This window comes from Aethina tumida, chromosome 1 (assembly GCF_024364675.1).
Source record: "Aethina tumida isolate Nest 87 chromosome 1, icAetTumi1.1, whole genome shotgun sequence".
In the NCBI taxonomy this organism is placed as follows: domain Eukaryota; kingdom Metazoa; phylum Arthropoda; class Insecta; order Coleoptera; family Nitidulidae; genus Aethina; species Aethina tumida.
Genome location: NC_065435.1, coordinates 59,374,470 through 59,395,073, shown reverse-complemented (window position 1 = coordinate 59,395,073; position 20,604 = coordinate 59,374,470). Strand labels below are relative to the sequence as shown.

Sequence of the window (20,604 nt, the reverse complement as noted above, 5' to 3'; positions counted from 1 at the left end):
AAGTATTAACTTATGGATTTATAAATATTTATAGATGTCGCTGCTGTCGAAGTGTCGAAATGTCATTTGTGCAATGGTCCAGTGAAAAGTCCCAGGAGTGGCGAAGACAAATATCAATATTTGTCTTATAAAAACTAAAAACAACCACAAAACTTTAACGTAGACCTTTAATTAGAATTATTTAAAATTAGTTTAAAGCACATATTTAGAATGGCAGGGGAGGCAAGCCATAAGAAAAAGGGAAAACTGTCCAGACAGGAGAGTAGTAGATCTGCAAAAGATTCGGAAATTGATATAGATAGACCGATTGCTGGTGCCAGCAGCAATCAGGACAAGACTAGAAGTGGCGTGAGAGTGTATAAGATTGTGGTACTTGGCGACGGCGGTGTCGGAAAGTCAGGTGAGACCAATGTAATCATCTGTGAAATATTTAATGGGATTGTCCTCTAGTATCATCAATGAAATCACCACCATTTCGCCAAGTTATACATAATTCGCTTGCACATTCTTTATGATCAGTTAAAATTTTAATTGTATAATGTACCATAACAAAATATCAACCCCAAGGCCAATGTATCATTCAATTTGTGTGATATTCCATTTGTGTTTTTGTATATTTTAGCTGTGACTCTGCAATTTGTCAGTCATAGTTTCATGGATTATCATGACCCAACAATTGGTGAGTTAATTGTTTCAGACTAACAGTGCATAGGGCTTGAACTGGATTGTTTTTCAGAGGATTCATACCAGCGACAAGCTGTAATTGATGGAGAACCTGCTCTGTTGGATATATTAGACACAGCTGGCCAGGTAAATAACACACAAATAAGAAAATTATAGTGTTCTTTTTACATAAAATATACATTCAGGATTTTGTAATTTATATTAAACACTTAAGTGAGATGCAGTGCACACATATAATCATGATTTATATAATATTGCATTCACCTTTACAATTTTTGAATTAATTTTTTTTATTGTCACTTTTAGAACTGCAATAGCACATCATATGTAAGAATTTTTAAATTTATTTACACTATATGAATTAAATATTAAAATATTTTTGTTTTGTTTGTCTTTAAAACAAAATTTTTATGTTAACATTAATATTATTAATTTTGTCAAAAGGTTTGAATTTATTTAAAATCATTTTTATTGATTGTGTTTTGATTCTTAAGCTTAAGTAAATATTATTCATTTTTAATTTATATTTTGGCTTTGTATTTACTAAGCTATATTATTTAATATATTTATATAGTCACATTACTTTAATTATATACTCATTTCATCTATTGTGGACAACATTTAGTTCAATGCTCAAGCATTAATTTATTTCCAGGTGGAATTTACCGCGATGAGGGATCAATATATGCGATGTGGTGAAGGTTTTCTGATCTGTTACAGTGTGACAGACAGACACAGTTTCCAAGAAGCTCTAGAGTACAGGAAATTGATCCAGAAGGTCCGCGCCTCCGAGGACACTCCCCTGGTTTTGGTTGGAAACAAATTTGATCTCCAAATGCAACGCAAAGTAAATATTTTATTAAAATCATCGTGAATATCGATTTGATAAACGCCATTTTAGGTAACGACTGAAGAAGGCAAATCTCTAGCACGTCAATTTGGCTGTCCGTTCTACGAAACCTCAGCGGCTCTCCGTACCTACGTGGATGACGCCTTCCACACGTTGGTGCGCGAGATCCGCACCAAAGAACGGGAGAAACTGGGCTTGCAGGGCACCGATCGGAAGCCGCACCGGCACAGTAAATGGTGGCGGCTCCGCAGCATCTTCGCTTTGGTGTTCAAGAGGAAGAGGCACGCGAACTTCAACTCGTAGGAGTGGGATCTGGGCGAAGGAAACGAGTTCGCCTCTTAGGTTTGGGATAGGGCGGGGGACTTTGGGTTTCGGACGGGTAAACGGTGTTTTTGGGGTCGGAATATTGGACAAATTAGCGGTTTCGTCGAAAGTCCCCCGGTGTATTCGTTTATTTTTGTATTTTCTTATACGAGTCGTATTTTTCACTTATAATTTCATATAAGACCACAATAGTATTGAATAACAGATTTACTTAATAGTTTTGATCATTGTACGGTTTGAGAACTCGCAATCAAATACGTAAACGTTTGACTGGACTAACAATCCCCATTAGGAAACGACAATTACAGAGTAAAAACCTCGTACTGCATCTAAACTTTTTAGTGAATTGTGACATTTTAGTAATTTAGGAGCCACATTCCTATAGTACTGCCAATTTTTATTCAGATGCATTTTTTACAATTTTAAGTACAATTTAATGGCTAACAATGAGTTTGGTTACATTAAGCGTTTAACCCAGATGCGTAATGTACTCAAATGAAGTGTGCTTTGTGTAATATTCGGTGTAACGCTAGACATCGGGCAGAAAATATATTTTAATTTTATAGAGTACCTATAATCGTGTAAATCCGTCTCAGTTTTACATTTGATATTACACAATTTTTTTAACAATCATTAATGATATAAGTACCATAGTCTTTCGCAATGAATTTAAAACTGTGTAAATAATTTTAATGATTATGTCTGAATGAGAGTGTGTGTGTGAGTTGTTGCATTTATAAATTAATTATATGAGCGATTTTATGTACAGTTTTCTTGTTGATGTTTTTTATATTTTATTTTATGTTTTGCTGTCCTGTATGAGGCTTTATAAAAGACCGTATTGTATTTTTGCTTTAATATCGTACCTGTGAGATTAAGGAAGGAACGTTAAGAAACTGCGATTGGTTTCTGACTTGTTGCAATACACAATTCACAACAGCCGAATTTAATACGCACAATTCAAAATATCCCGTAAAGTCTAGTTATTTTAATATATTATATACAACATTTATTTATATAAAGGTGAAGTACAAAACAAAAATGAAACGGAAAAAACCGTTCCGCAATCGTTGAATTAAAATAATTGGACTTTCCTTCATCATACCTAAAACATTTATTCACATCACTGTTTAATTTCGAATTTGCATCCGAAGCGCATTTTTCCCGCAACGAATATAAACGATAAATATTAAACGAAACTACAAAAAAATCAAATCAAATTATCTTCCTAGTCAGATTTGTTTCGTTTCTTGCTGTAATACAAATATATTTTTTTTACAAATTATTCTCCCAGTGTTTTTGGTGATGAGTCCAAATAACTAGTCGGTTAATGTATATGTATATATGTTTATAATAAATATACATAGCAATAATCAGAAGTATATTTATTGTATGGGTGTGAATGTGTCTCAAAAAGATACAAAAACAATTAAAAATAAATAAGCTTTAAAAAGGTTGTAAAACAACATTTTGATTTGCTGTTAACCGTTTAAATATATGCTTGTTTGTCGTGCAACAAATTGCCATTAAAAATAGTTTATTCAAGAAAGTATATTTAAACGTAAACTTTAAACATCCAGTTAAAATCAGTGTGAGTGTTTGATGTTTCCGACAAAATGGTAAATGTGCAAGAGTCTATGTTTAGTCAGAAAATTAGAGCTTAACATGTATTGTGCATTGATACAATCCTCCAGAAAAATCAAATAACACTTCCTTGACTTACCCAAAATATGTGTTAAACATGTGGGCAATTCAAGGAAGATCAAGCAATACAATCAGTAGTTCGTAGTATTACCATAAACAGATTAAATATGCATTTAATAACGTCATGGAGTATGAATTCTTAAAGAACAACATGTACGTCAGGTAATACTCCCGTACTAAAATAAATACATCACCAACGTTTCACATTACGTATTGTTACATGTTGTTTTTAAGTTAAATATACTCTACTTTGAGTTTTGGAGACAAATTACTAGTTTTAAAATAAATTACACAAAATATCTAAATATTTTTTGAAAATTGACAATATTGCCAATGTTACGTGAATAATCTTTTGTGATAACATTACTAAAAAAACAAACTAAATTCACATTGTATTGTAAATATTATATAAATCATGTGCATTTAAGGATTGCAAAAATGTGTGTAATGGAATAAGAATGTTTTCTTCCGTTGTAGCACTGTTGTAGATATTTCTATGTCAACTAACTCATGGCAGCTGGACTGGAAAAAAACTAAATAATACAGATGCTTTGTTCACGAAATGCAATTTGATTTTATAATACAAAGAAAAATTTACTGTGAGCTTATACTGCTGTTTTGTGGACTAGAGCATTGATATACGGTATATGCAGAAAAAATGGTGGCAAAAAGAATTTATTGCAAGCTTTAAGACAACATTGTTTATTATAAATATTATTTGGGAGGTAGAGTTCTTTAGGCCGCCAGTAATATTAATTTATATTAATTTTATTCTCAATCTTCCAATAACGAAATTACGACTGTGGAACTTATTTAATATTTCCTGTTATATAAAACAATCGAAAATCTGGAAGATTATAATAATTAATTTGTTAGGTAGTTAATTTGTTAACGGAATCTCCAGTAAACATTTTTGTGCCATTGGTGGTTATTTTTCCTATATATATTTTGTGTGAACACAGGACTTTGAAAGTGCTACTAATTTGAGTGGAGTCAGGTCACGTTAAATAGTTGTAATTAATGTTTTAAGATTTCATCACAAGTGTGATGTGTGTAAAATGTGACTTTTAATTACATTAATTATTAAATTATATTAAATGCGAGTTACGTGTATCTAAATAAATATATTTATTTTTGTATTGAGACCACCACTATATGTAGTCGCACGTTTTGTGCAACCTGTGTTTAAATAGCAGAAGACTGTAAGGTTATTTTTTTACACTCAACTGTGCATTACACCCTGTATAATGATATATTCATGCTAGTCCCGAGAAAATATGTTTACATGAAATACAACAAAGACTGAGTATTTATAGATAGCAAACATCATATATTCTTTCCATTAAACAAGCTCCACGGTCTATTAACGTTTTAATATTTAATTATTAATTAAACTTGTATTATAATAGTATTATTTATTAATTTTTATATTATACATTACAAAAATAAATATTTTAAAACCACTTTGAATTTTCACTTTTCCATTTCGTCAGTTTTTCCTTTAATTTAATTTTTTCGTCGTTGTTACAAAATATATAGTCTATAGTGTTATAAGATATGGTCCATAAATCCATAGGATTTAGTTTAAATGTATTTCCCAATATGAAATATTCTTTAGAGGCGCTGGTGGAAAACACACCTTTGTCGTCGGTCTAAAATGTGCATATTTAATGTACATAAAATAACATAAAATATTAGACTTACACATACGCAGAAAGGAAAACCGTTTTCCAGCCATTCCCGGATGTGATGTTGTTCATAACTTTTCGATGTCTCACATATTACGTTTGAAGTTAAACAACATTCTAAAATAAAGCAAAATTTAGTTTATATTTAAAAAAATAATGTGATAATAAATTACTCTGGAATTGAGAGACGCAGTCTAACACAGAGATTAATTAAAATGACATATTTAGGAAGTTAAAACTTTTATGACTTTTAAAAGGTAATAACTGTTACACCCTAGTATATTATTTAATTCTCAGAAATCCTCCTTAATGCCCGTAATAAATTTATAAATTGAGCAACATCAAATTTTGATTTAATCATATGACGCATAAAAGAAAAATTTTGAAGAATTTACCCAAAGGTATTTTCATTTCTTTGTATAACATCCAATTGGCCTCATTCCCGTTATACTGCGGATGTATACAAGTCCCATGGCCAATTCTGTCTGGCTTAAATTTGAGTATTTCACACACCTCCTCATCATTTTTTACCTCTGCGCAGTGCAAGGCTAGCTGCAGACCAGCTTTGGTAGCTCTAATAAACAACTCTTTATCAAATTCACCAACCACAGGGTCTCCACTTAGATCTACGCCTTTAATAATGTCAGGATACTTTTGCTTCATTTGTATTATTAAATCTAGAGCTTCATTTGATGTTTTTTGATCATGTCTTCTATCAATGGACAGAATTAATTTGACCAGTATGTCATTGGTGTTTGATTTAATGGCACTTACTACAGTTTCAATGTATTCTTGTTTACTCATCTCAGTCTCTTGTCTTGGTGTAGTTCTTATTTCTAAATAAACAACATTATCTTGATAAAATTCTTCTATGACACTGCATGTGGCAAGATAAATCGCCTCTTTCGTTTTGGTTACATTATGAGCTAATTTAAATACTTCAAAACAAACTTTTAAATTCCTGCCTTGTTCGTTTGAATATTTTGATATAGAGTCATAATGACAACCTAAATCTTTTAGTGTTTTTTCTGAGAGAGATCCATTTAAATGAGCATGTAGTTCCTAAAATATTAAAAAATCATATGTCGTTTCTTTTAGTAAACTTTTAGAAGCTCACAATTTTAGGTAAATCTTTACAAAACTCCTCCATTGTAATTATTAATGCTCAGAGTTATTAACTGTTTAGTTGTAAAAATGTTTTATTAACTTTTTATTACAACATAACCTTGTAACGTATAGCTGTAAGTTGTATTCGTGTTTGCATACCATTAGTTATAAACTTACAATTACACTATCACCGCATAAAGAAAACTCAAAGGGATTCATAGTCATGTTACTAAAACACTCATTGTGTTGTCTAAAATTAATAATATAATACCTCCTTTAATGTAAACTTAATGCTACATACTTAAAATTTTTAATGTAGATGATTTTTTTGAATTAATCTTAATTTGAAATTAAACTGATAAGTTTGATAAAATTGTAATAATAATCGAAAGTTAAAAAAAGAAGCTATAATGTATTGTAAAATTAAATGAAAAGTATTATAAATCTTCTATAGTACTATATTAGTGCAATTTTTATTAATAATTATGAGAAAATGAACATAGAGAAAATCGTAGAAAACATTATATTTTTCTATTGTTCCTAATATACTTCATGATTTATAAATTTCTCATAACAGTACTTATTTTTCCATTGACTTGTATTTAATAAAATGCATTTGTCTTGAGGAAATCCTAAAAAGGAAGTCACTGCAAATTTTGAATTAAGACATGAATGCGAAGATAGGAATTCTTCATTCTCTTAAGTAGCAAATTTCCATTAATAATTCTATTTTTCTTCTACATAAGCCAGTTGTGTGAAATCTGCTTTTACTTTATTCAGTGATGAGATTGTACTTTTTTCATTAAGAAGAATTTCCCATTTCATATATTAATTACATAAATTGTAAAGAAAAGATTATTTTTACGATAAAATAAATAGATGTCGGTCAATGTCAATTTTACCAAAATTATTTTGGTTTTAATTTCCTGGATGGAAATAAAGTCAACAAAGCAGAAAGCAATTGTTGATGTAAGTAACATAAGACTAAGAAAATGTCTATGTTTTTAATGCTTAGTTTCTTCATTACAACAATTCAAATTAAAATCCCCAGTCTGCAAAATCTAAACTTTGTTAATGGGAAATTTCTGAAAGCCAAGTTATCCAATCGTACTTCATTAGGCTCACAATCTTGACTCGGCAATGTCCCCCTTTAGTCCATAACTTAATCGAATGTAAATAAGTCAGTTGATAACGATTACGTTAAACAAAACAATGTTTGCGCCTCTCGGAAGATGATAGCGCGTGTTACGCCGACCGAAATACATTCAGTCACTCAGTCTGTTGCCGACCGTCGATTCGAGAACTTTGCGCCACTCTCCGACAACTTCACAACTTCCACACGGATAGCGCAATGTGAATGCGGAGTTATGTCTGCCACCGAAGTTAAAAAGTGCGATAGTTCGGACGCTAAGAAGTTCCAGGGCAACAATTTGAATCCCAGTTATACCGTTCGCGTTGTTTGTTGTGTCTTCTTCATTTTCCTGACTGAGATTTGCCTTTCGCACTACGTGTACCGGCTTATAAATTCGGAGATTCGCAGTGAGTTTGTATCGAAGAGCGACTTCCGGCAATTTTTTATCAACGAGTTACGCAGCGCCGGAGGTAGAGATGAAATTTTGAGAGTTTTGGAGGAGTTCAAGTTTGGCGAAAGGAAGAACAACACGAGGGAGAAGAGAAACGCCAACAAGCATGGCACAAATTACTTACCGATGGCACCTAAGGATATCATCGAGATCGTGGGCAATGACGATGAGAAAACGTCCACAACTGGACAGGATGGTATTTGGTTGACGAGCACCAGTAAAATTGCGGTAAGTGGCAAAGAGGCAAAACTGGAAGTTACAGATTCTCTTCAGAATTTTCAGTTTTCTGGACTGTTTACTTTTGAATAAGTCTATAAGTAAATAAGATTTAGTCCTGAATGACCTAATGATAAAAGAATAAGTTTAAACTGATTAACAATAAATTTGTATAAGAAATATTTTAAATAATAATAAGATTGTTTTTAAATGACACCGAAAAATGTTTTTTAGTGTTTAAAAAAAGGATTTTTATAAAGTTCATTAACATTTACGTAGCGCCTAATAAAATTTAAGTGATTTTTATATTTTTCTTACACACCATTAGTTTTGGTCGTGCAATGGCGTAAATTGTGGTCCTTCAATTAACGTCCCAAACGTTAGGTCTGATTGTTCTGCGTGATATTTTTATATTATTAATTCGTTTCCATTTATTTCTCAATATCTAATGCAGTGGATTTTATTTCGACTGTCGTATTATAATCGCATCAATTCTTATCGAAAAATTTTAGATTGTCTACCTAAAGTATGTAATTGCATCGTGCATCATTTTTATTCAGCACCGAAGGAAGGTAATATTTCACGTTTTCTGCAGAACAATGCTTTTCATATTTATAAATGTTTTGTAGATTTTGACGAATCAAAATAATTAATAATCAGTCAGGTATTATTTCTGTGCCTCTATGATTTTTAATAAATCGCTGGTTAGAATGAACTTATTGAAAATTTTTTTTCAATTAATGAAAAAAGAAGTATATAAAAATATTTTAATATTTATTTCTTATACTTCTGCTTTTTATAATTAGGGGTAAATATGTACCGTGTTCTTTCTTTGGCCAACTTTGGAGATAAAATTCAGTTATTTTAAGAATAGAGTAAATCTTACTCTCTTTTGTGCTTTCTATACAGAGGAGTCAAATAATTTTTCGAAAATTTCCTGAGACTCATGAACGTTTGGATGTATTTACTAACATGTTTCAAGTAATTCGCATGTAGCCCTGCAAGGAGTGCCTAAAAAATTCTGAACATTTTTTGTTAAATGTAACAATATATGTGACCCCTCATTGGAGAGTTGACTGAAACACTGATCCATCCAGAGTACTGATAACATTTAATATTTTTCAAAAGGTTGAGAGTTGAATAACGATCAAATATAATTGTTAAGATTAATTACTAATATGCTGTATTTAGAGAAACAAACTTATTAAAAATGTGTTACTTCATAAAAAATAAAATATTGATGCTGTGTGGATAGGGTGCGAACCCAATGCGAGATTTTTCTGAGAAATACATCACCATTAACAAAAGACATCATTAACAAAATAGAGGTCCAATCTCGTGAACTCGCACGTGATCATGATTTTAATTATAAGACAGTTTTAAAAATACTTAAACATGAGAAATATGTAAGCTAGGCTGGTATAATACAAAATAGACTTGTATGATCATTTTTCTTTGATGACAAACTTATTGGAGCAAGATACTTTCGTCTTGTCCAAGATGAACTTGCCAATTCTAATATTCTCACATCCTTTGAACCTCGTAATTTGATCGACAAGGAGTTATGGCTTCAACATGATGGAATCTCGACACTCTACGCTGTTTTTGTCCACCAATGTCTGGATAGAATTCTCCTGATCTTATACTGCTGGAAACGTCTCAAAAGTAAGGTATTCAAAAACCAAATAACATTGATGAAGTAAAGAAAATTATAAGACCTGAGATCAGGACAGTAAAATCGGAAATGTTATGTTAGGACAAAACCTATCACAAATTAAAATGTTGTCAATAAGTAAATGTTCCAGATTTTGAACAATTGTTATAATAAAAAGTTATTAAATCGTGGTAATTACGTTTTAATATTATTCAACCCTCAACAAGGTGATCAGCAAGATAGAAAGACCTGTCAACTTTCCAATGAAGGGTCCAAGGTCATATTGTTATATTTAAAAAAAAAAGTTTCGAAAGTTCCCTTCTTGAAGTGGTATATTACTTGTTTATTGTCAATAAAAGATGGGAAAATACATTCAATCGACGATAGAGAACTTATTTCAATTGGATTCTTTTTAATAACATTTAGTTAGTGTTAATGATAAATGCATAGGTAAAAATCTACAAATCCAATTAATAGAATGAAGAATTTCTGCACATTTGAAGATTATTAGTTACTTTGATTTATTATAATGTTTTTATGCCAACAAAATGATTAATTTATCAGTTTATAAGTCATATTAGATTTGAGAAATGTTACATATCATTAAAATTAATTAGGTAGTTTTTAACATGTTAAATATTTTAGCTATAACTCTTTGATTTAATGTGAACTATTAAAATAATATTAATTTATTATTATTGTTTTATATAATATTATAAAAATTACTATATTTTTATTCTATATATTACATATTTATTTGTTTTTTCAAGTATAAAAAACATGAAATATAAACATAAATATAGCAACTTTAATTTTGAAAAGGATTTTCAATAATTATATCTGTGTTATTTAATTTAACATTAACAGTTTATATAATAGCATTTTTGTTTTATAAGTGAATATAAATATCTATTACTTTAAATTTGTAAAAGTTTTATGTCGAATTTTCTATTGGGTTGATGTCTGGAGATTGAGATGGGCAAGACGAAACATCGATAACGAATTTTAACCAATCCGTCACAATTTTGGATTTGTGTTCGGGATCGTTTTTATTTTGAAAAACATTTTTAAGAACATCATATCTTCAATATTTTTACTAACTATTTTTAACAGAAAGTTCCTCCAGATTAGCTATAATTTCAGTATTTTGAAGCCACAAAACTTTTCTTACCTATCACTTGGCTCGTTTCTCCAAATATTTTAATAATAGGAGAAACAATTGACTTATTTTATTTAGGCATAAGCTCTTAGCCATTTCTTCTTATTTCTCTCGGTAACGCTAAATTATAATTTTTCTTACCACTGGTAAACAATCAACAATGACTGACTGTAAAGTAACAAGTATTTTGCTCACTGAAAAATAAAGAAGTACTCATCTTTTTAAATAATATAATTAGATGACCAGATATATAGTAGTCACAACATTAATAAAATAAAATAATATTTTTATTCATTTATATTTTTAATAATTTTATTATATTATTATTACATATTATATTTATAAGTTGTTATAATTATGTCCACTGTTCATAGTAAATCATCTAATATATTTTCATTAAAATAATATAGCATTGTAATGTTTATAACCAGTTTGCGGTTTTTTCTATATATTTTATTTACATTTATATTTAAGTTATAGAATTTTTAATAAGTAATTGTGGGTTTATATTAGAATATTCAAGTATTCCAGATTCATATTCAGGTTATAGCTCTGTTTAATTAATATTAAATTGTTAATTTGATTTTTATTTTAGAAGATTAAAGTTTTCTACTTTGAAAATTAAAATATTTTTAGTTTATAACTTTTGATCAATTCCAATATTTTTATTTTAACAACAGTAAAAATAATTTATATTTTTATAAATATTATTAATTAATATGAAAATAGAACGAACAACTTCGTGTTGTGCAAGTATTTATTATCGACTAAAATTACATAACATACTCCGATATTCTATATTCTTTAGTTACGATTCCAATAAGCTACACTGGTACAGATGGTGCAGGTTTGCCAGCAAATACGAAAATATCGAAATATCTAATAAAATTATATATATAGCGGACATGCTAAATGCAGTATTGGCATGATAAATATTATGATATATGAAATTTAAATTTAGAAGAAAGTAAGGAGCAATATACCGCTTAAATAATGCAAGTAAAGAAGCTCACCTCATCTATATAAATGGCAAGTAAGTAAAATAAGTTCAAAGCTACGGGCCGGGTATTTTGTTAATAAATCAATTTTTAAATATTATCCAGTCGTATGGACCGCGTAAGTGGATATTGTAGAACCTGTTTGTGCTATTCCATCCTCACACAATCGAACGAATTTCATAAACGCATTTTTGTCAAAACGGTCCGTCGGGACGCTGCATCTGACGTGATTTACACGGTCGACAAAAGGCAACTCAGTCCAGTAACAAAGTGAACTTAATGGAATCACATTGGCAAACACTTGATGTAATACTCGAGAGTATCGTGATAGTTGCCATCTGCAAACGGTTATGTGAACTCTCGGCTTCGGATCTCGATACCTCTGCCGCTCATCAATTCGTGGTGAATTTAGTTTGTGCACGTCGCGACCAGAAACTATTATATTAGACCTTCATATTAACCGAAATAAAACGATACGTCAATCGGTTACGTACAGTGCGCTTCTGGGCAAACTGATATGCATAATTAAATTTATCAATTCGTTCGCGTATTTAGTAAATACTAGAATATTTGAGAAAACGTTGTTTATTTGAAATTCGATTCTTTACGCTCCACTCCACGGAGTTGAGGTGAAGGTATTTAGTTACTGTAAGTAAAGTGATTCCTTCCCGGTTTCCTGATATGTTTACATTTTCAGGCATAATTAAAGTCTTAAGTTTTCTTGTGAGGGAGTTCAACCTTCTGGCTGTTTTGCCACGGCTGTTCAATAAGCAGTTTTTGAACGCGATGATGGAGTTTTAAAGCTTCATTTAAAATAAACCGGAGGAGATTTACATTTTAAATGTATGTTTCAAAACATAATATAATGGTTTGTATCCTGACTCTGCGATTCTAGCAGAAGCCGGTTATAAAATAATTCGCAACAATTCACTATTGCATCGCTGCACATGAAAAGTTAAATTTGTTTAGCATTGTTTCACTATCAATTTGTCTCCAAAGTTTTCCATTTCGCGTGTACAAACCGGTAAATAATTGTATTACCGCCGAAGACCTTTAATGCTTTTCGACGTGTTCCGGCGAATGCTTTTAGAGAAACGCGATAGGATTACAACACATAATTAGCCCGGTCTCATATTTCTCGGGTCTGCTCCACGCTTTATCCGAATGACCCCAAACTGAGACAGGGGAGAGACGGATATTCGCCACGTCAATTTCTAATTGGAGCGATGAAAGCTCTCGGTTTGGAGATAGTTCGCCTGCCCGATATTATAATTATGCGGCTGGTTCGTTGACGGATACTTTGGAGAGCCCAGACGTGCTCTGATAAATTGGGTTGCCCGGTGAATGCGTTGATTTATGTATCTGGCAATATCATTCGTTTTGCTGCGTTTTGTACCGTTTTGTTTGTCAACTTGTATTAAATAAGTTGATGAATTATTCGCGGATGTGGCTTGTTTCAGTTCAACGTTTTTTTGATACAAAAAAAATATATATATATTGCCAGGGTGTCTAAAAATATAAATAATTATTATAATCCCTTAAGTATGAATACATCATGATCATACCAACATTACAAATGGAAGTTTATAGAATAATTTAAATTTATTTAAGGTTTTTATTATAACACATTTCAAAAATGCCTCAAAAATTAATTTTTAAATAGTTTTCCAATTTTCTCCATTATTAATTAATTATAAATTACTAACATGATAATAAAAATAAAATTAAGTTCAAGAATTAAAAATACATTAATTATAAATATCTAGCGAATATAAGTATACTTAGATGTTGAAAATATAGACAAAAACATTTTATTTTTTAAATATTTATGCAAAAATGCATGTGTAAAATGTAAAATAAAAAAATTGATAATAAAAGATATACTTACTAATAAAAAGTGGTTTTAATTATGATACATGTAAAATATAGAATTAAAAAAAGAACTAGTAATTATAAAAAAATTCAAGGTGAACAATTTTCAAAAAAACATACTTAAAACTGAAAACTCAAATCTACTGAGTAAATATACTTTTAAAATGTTTTTTTGTTAATTAAAAAAATATTGACAAAAATTAAAATAAAAATAAAGATGGAAAGTAAAAACACTGTTAATAATAATTCTTTGGTATATTCCTTTTAAAATGTATACCTTAATTAATCAATTAAGGTAATTCCGTTTATTTAGTTATATGTATATAGAAACTGAAAAAAAAAACAAATTTTGAATAATGAAGTACTATATTTAACAATAAAAATTAGCTTTAGTTATTACATAAAAATGTTAAATAGAAAGGAATAAGTAAATTTAAAAAAATATATATAATGTAAATATATAATTAATGTCCAACGATTTCAAAAATACAAAAACGTTGCAATATATTTAAAATTTTTAAAATAAAAATTAAAATAAATTGGTAATAAAAATATATTTAACAAAAAAATTAGTTTTAATTATGCTATAATATAAAGTTTTTAAAAATAAAATAAAAGAAGAGTAATTATGAGTATCTTCTCTTTCAAAATTGTTAATAAAAGATTTAAAGTAAACAATTCTCAAAAAATCAGTCCATATCCAAACATATTTAAAACTAAAAACTCAAAATTAGGGAGTAAAAATATAAGTATATAAAAACCTGTTTAGTGGCAAAAAGTAATAACACTTTTAATAATACTTTTATAAAATTATGCTAAAATGTATGCATAAAATGAATATTAAATAAGATCATTCTGTTTGTCTACTATATATCTATATAATCATACTGAATTAAATATATTTAACAAAATATAAGTATATTTAACAAAAAATATTGGTTTTTATTGAAACAAATCTTAGCGAAACAAAGTATTTATATTAAACGACTACAAGAATATATTTTTTATAAAATATACGTTTAAAATAAAAATTAAAAAAAATAAGAATTATATATACAGGGTAACCAGAAATGTATAAGGGTGGTCTGAAAAGTTTCCGACCTCAACGGATTCCTGGCGGCATTCGTCAATAAAAACTAGTGAACGTAGTTGTGCATCTTTTTACAGTTACTCACCAAAATTTAGGCCAATTTGGCCGCGCAGATTTTAGTTGATAGGCGTTTGCAACACAAAAACAGATAAAAATTGTTTGGATTACAATAATCGAAAATATTAAGAAGTAAACACTGCATAAAAAAGTTGTAGAGTAAGGTTTGTTACAAACTTTAACATTTTTTATCTCATTTTCTGTTGGACTTATTTAGAAGTTCATATTGGATTAAAAAAATTCGGATATATTATGAAACATTCTGTATAGTAAAAATTAGAATTTTTAAAAATAAAAAGAATAATAATAATTATTAAGTTTAAAATTAAAATAAAGGAGAGTAAAACACATTTACATTACAGATTTCTAAGCAAGATTAGAAATAGTCGCGGATTCTTTTTTAAATTATTATCATTTAGTATACAATGATAATTAAATACTTGACCACAGACATTCGATTTAGTTCATACAATGCGATTCATACTTAGTATCGATACTAACTATTGATCTCCGTGGTTCAACGAGTTTGCGAAGATCATTTACTTGAATAGTTTTTCGTAAGGTTGGCAAAATTTTTGGGTATACTAAGAGCCAGAAATTATACGGAGCTAAACCTAGTAAATGGGCAGGATGTTGTTATAATTGGTGCTTTACTTCAGCGCTTTTTGAGCTATGTAAGGAATTGTTATGATGGCAAATATTTTTTTATGAGTCCAATTATTCCAAAAATAATCAACCCTTTCACTTGGATCATTTTCAAAGCTTCCATGATCACTTAAACAAATCAGCCCAGTCACAAACCATTGTATTTGAACGAACAGATTCTCCTACCACATTGACTAGTGCGATATGAATTTCATATCCCTTTTATTAAAAAAATAAATTAATCACTGCATGATGTTCAATTTGGTCCATTGTGGAAAATTTCACTTCTGTGTAAAGTTAAGTACTACGACTAAGAAATTTTTTGAACAACCTTGTATAAAAACTCTGTCCAGTTAATATAAAAGGGTGCATAAAAATTTATCATCTCCCATTAATCCGTGCATAAAGAGAGTAATATAATTATAAAGAACACCAGTTGAAAAAAAAAAAAAAAAAAAATGCGAAAATAATTAAAGAACTGTATGATGTTTTAGCGTTAAAAAGACATTAAAATAATTAAAACCCGTGTACTCTGGCCCCATCTTCCAACTGTTCCGGACGCTAAGATATATCGTCTTTTAAACCTGTGCACAGCCCGTGTTCCACATACCGTCCGTTCTCGGTCTGTATAGTTTTATTGCTGCGGTTTTAGAATCCGGCAAAGCTTTGTTCATTAGCCAGCGCCCAAGTAAAATTGATCTCGATTACCGCGAGTGTGTCTTTTTGCTCAGCCGTATAACGGTTATTGCGTCGCCGATCGAATAACCAATCGCTGGTTATTAATATTAGATTACGTTAATGTCTTTCTAATGTCGATTTGGTTAATGCAGTGCTTGAATAAATAGAGCAGATGCAAAGCACGTGTTGCAATTTCCTTTATGAGACACTGCAATGATTCACTAATAGTAACACTGAGCATACGGCGTAACATACTCCATTACATTTAACATACATTTAACGCTGAAATTTTTATCTAAACTCGTAACTAGACACCGGATTATGGGTTATTACATATGTGCATTTGCATTTGCATATTTTGCCCAATTTCTCTGGTTATTGCATGTTTGGGTTAAAATTTAGGATCCGTATTTTCGCTATATTGGGCCGAGTCGTGGTTTTCTCAAATTACTTTTATACCTAGTAAACACTATATTAAAATGGCTTTAAAAAAGGCGTCGAGATTCTAATTTTGCAAAACATTTTCCCCATTTTTTGAATTATAGAAGCACATTTAGATTCTGTACTTAAAAAAGACATCTTGTTATTAGTTTTTATATAATTTTTTTGCTTTGAATCAGTAGTTAAGGGTTTTCTGTATAATTTAAAATGACTATTTAATCAATATATAACTCATAAGTATTTTATTGAATAAAAAAGAGTTTAAATTCGGAAAAATAGAGACATTTTTTAATTAAATTAGATTTTGGTGAATATCTTGTTGTGACATCTGAGATTTCTCAAAACCATAAAAATGTTGAAATTAATTAAAATATCGTTTGTTCAATCTTTCGAGTGAAATTCTGTTGGAAGTTTTATGACGTGCATAGTTTTTTTTATTCATTATCTTTCCATTAAATTATTCTGTATAACACGTGGGTTGAAAAGTTACCACCTTGACCACCAAAATACGCTGCAATCGAGAAAAAGATTATGACGCCTTATAGCCCATTCATATTTAGACCGACATGTCAAATTTCAGGGCGACACAGCCCTTAGATTTGTTTTGACAGCTGATTTGCGGTTACGTATTTGGCATCATGATATTCGTTCTCACATAAAACATTAGTTTTTGAGACGTAAAACGGCGAAGGAAACAAAAAAAAAGTTGTATAAATATTATGGGGCTAATGCTCCTTCAGATAACACCGTGAAATATTGGTTTCGATACCCTCCAATGGGATTGCCATGGCATACTCTTCGTGGACTACCTCGAAAAAGGAAAGACCATCAACTGCGAGTATTACTGTGAATTATTGGAGCGATTGAAGTCCGAAATCGATGCGAAACGGCCTCATATGAAACGAAAAAAAAATTGTTTTTGCAAAACAATGCGCCGGCACACAAGAACATCGATTTAAAGCTCCAATTGCTTCCCCATCCACCTTATTCGTCAGATTTAGCTCCATCGGACTATTATCTCTTCCCAAACCTCAAAAGATGGCTATCAATAAAAAATTCAGTTCGCGGAGGAATATTTTGCACACCTCACGGAAAATTAATTTTCGGACAGGAGTCAAAAAGTTGAAAAATCGCTGGAATAAGTGTATCGATCTGAAAGGACGCCCTCGAAGGCAACAATATTGAATAATAAAATCAAATTCTATCAAGAAAAAAAAAGATTTTTTCTATGTTAGCCTACGAACTTTTCTGTCCAATTGTTATATCTTCTGTTTAATAATTGTATTCATAATTGTATATAAATAATAATTTGTGCACTAGAAAATAATTGTTATTGAATTGGCTTTGAAATCAAAATTATCTTTCTAATTACCATTATTTGTAACTATACAATTTATATTTTAATTAAGGACAAATAACCGTGTATGCTTGACTAAAGGATATAATAATATAAAACATATTTCAAGATGTTTTTGACAATTCCATTTAAAAACAACGATTTTCAACGATAATGCATTTTCCACAGAATTCATTTCTGTAAATATGGAAACCCCGGGCTTATTTTGATATAAATTGTTCCCATTCTGTGATGAAATATAGCATCTATTTTTAAATGTATGTTTTATATGTTCATTATCGATGGTATATTACATGATAACATCATATTTTATCCGTCCATCAAAGAAAAATTAAATTGTTTTGTTGTGCCCGTTCATCGTGTATCTTGTGTGGTGAAATTTATGAAGGCAGAACTTTGTACGATTTATTAATTGTTAGCAATATTTACTCAAGTAAAAGGTTAAAAGTAGCGGATTTTTAACACAAATGTAATGTACTAATATAAAGTTTGCTTCTCCATCCACTAAATCATTAACGTAATGGGTTGTTGTGTTTACACATTTTAATTTTCAGAATAATTGCAACAGAATCGTAATTGTGTTTTCCAACCGCATTCGCCATCATTTTAAATACGAAACTCTCACTCTCGGAGTGGTCTCCATCATGAATACGATAATTTAATTATAATCAACAATTGTTTCGAACGTTCCACAAGCAAATTAATACAATGAGATAAACATTAGGTTCTTGGAACTGAGGAAAAAATGCACCTCCCCTTTCAGAATTAAATCATTAATTTCATAACAAATTAAACGATCAGTTGCCACAAAATCATTCGACTTCAGCACTAACTGCATCTTCTTCAAATGTATTGAATATGGCAGGCTGATTGTCTTGTTTTAAGCTCTCTTTTGGACTTTAGAAATTTATACAAATAATATCTTGTGGATACACCTTTTTTTTAATTCAAAAAAATGTTTTAAGTACAATGTGAGAAAGCACAGTCGGAAAGAGCATAAAAATATTTTAAATATTTTATACAAAAATGTTAAAAAGTTATTATTCACAAATAAACTTGTTACATGTAAACGAGATGCCATAATGGACATGACATGATCTTGAAACAATTTAGGAAAAGGAACTTGCGAATACCTGAAAAACATCTGAGTAAGAAATTCCCCTTTTACATATGAGCGAAATTTGTTTGAGCTGTTGACCCAAACGGAACATTAATCAAAGCGGATTTGGTATTTCTTTTTTCTTGGACGCGTGATGGAATGAGTTTATCCGTAAAATGAATGAATCTATTAAATTGTTTTATGAACCTGAAAAAATGGTGTTGTGTGTAATGTGAAACATTTAATTTGGCCGGGCGGCCAGGTAGAAATTTTAATTACGTGCAATAAATAATAAAATAAGTGCAGAACTCGCGTTTTCAAAATGGTCTTGAATAAATAAATCACGACTGAAAGTTTTCGCTTTTCCCAATCGTTAATTATAAATTTGTGAGGTTCATTAACTTCCATAAATGTTTGAGATGTAACTTAACATTAAGCGGGTTAAGAGTTACGAGAGATAAACTTTAACTTTTTAATGTTTTTTTTTTCTTTTTAAATTTGTAAACAGTTGGAAGATTATACTTTGGGAAGTAGGAGGAATTTAATAGTTGTTTTTATTCATAAATAAAAAATTAAATAATTTCAAAGTAAGAAAGAAGTTCTTAAGTATTAATGATATTATTAAAATAAAGAATTTAAGAATTTCAAAAAAGTTCCATTATATTTGAATTAACACGTTGTATAGAATTTATACACTATGTCGCAAAATTATTGCTTATTTACTAGTTTGAATATCTTTTTTTAACATAAAATTTTTAAACGGCTTTTATATTAGCTTTGATGCCAAAGGGTCATCCTAAAATTTTCGCCAAAATATTTGTTTTCGTCCGTTAAACAGAAAAAAACTAAATATTGACATTTCGTGTAATTATAAATAATGGTTTTTGCACTTGTAACAGTAATATTAACGATTATTCTTTAAAATCTTTAAAACGAACAACAGACTAAATAATAGCAACATTTCAAAAGAAAATTGTGTAGTAGACGTTGTTCTTTACGAATAAATAATAAGACAAAGTCAAATCAACTAAATGTGTCACAATAAGTGATTTCAAAAGTGATTAAACTATTTTACGAAACGAGAACCAACGAAAGATGTTGACAACGCCGAAAAGGAATAAGTTTACCACAATAAGACCGATATTAAGAATCTAGGCCCTTAGACAAAAGTTTATAACTGGTACTTTATTGCAGCAACAGTTTTCAATGACTCATAGTGTAAGACTAAACTAGGATACTATAAGGAGAAGTCTAAAGGAAGGAGTATAACCCCGTACTGCTGTATGCATACATGACAATGCTTGACAAAGTAAATATTTCACTAATATATTGGCCAGCTAGATGTTCGAACTTAAATTCGATTGAATATCTATGGGGCCATATGGGAAGATAAATAAT

General features: G+C 29.9%; 3 protein-coding genes across 3 annotated transcripts in view; 2 read left to right on the top strand and 1 right to left on the bottom strand.

Moving 5' to 3' along the window:
• Positions 1 to 73: 73 nt before the first annotated feature.
• LOC109608516 (GTP-binding protein Rit1) lies at positions 74 to 5,025 on the top strand. The gene is made up of 5 exons (XM_020024954.2): positions 74 to 400; positions 623 to 679; positions 737 to 810; positions 1,340 to 1,531; positions 1,586 to 5,025. Exons 1-5 carry the CDS (start codon positions 211 to 213, stop codon positions 1,835 to 1,837), a joined length of 765 nt encoding a protein of 254 aa, XP_019880513.2. The 5' UTR covers positions 74 to 210; the 3' UTR covers positions 1,838 to 5,025.
• On the bottom strand, positions 5,008 to 6,463 carry LOC109608464 (adenosine deaminase-like protein A). Its single transcript, XM_020024903.2, has 4 exons — positions 6,368 to 6,463; positions 5,646 to 6,312; positions 5,267 to 5,367; positions 5,008 to 5,214 (listed from the first exon to the last, which is right to left on the bottom strand). The coding sequence occupies exons 1-4, from the start codon at positions 6,398 to 6,400 to the stop codon at positions 5,017 to 5,019; spliced, it is 999 nt and encodes a 332-aa protein (XP_019880462.1). The 5' UTR covers positions 6,401 to 6,463; the 3' UTR covers positions 5,008 to 5,016.
• A 1,126-nt stretch (positions 6,464 to 7,589) lies between these two features.
• The window catches only part of LOC109608466 (uncharacterized), a 64,963-nt gene continuing 51,948 nt past the window's right edge, over positions 7,590 to 20,604 (top strand). The window contains exon 1 of the mRNA XM_049970489.1: positions 7,590 to 8,168. Coding sequence (XP_049826446.1) covers positions 7,590 to 8,168 — 579 coding nt within the window. The remainder of the gene's footprint in view (positions 8,169 to 20,604) is intronic.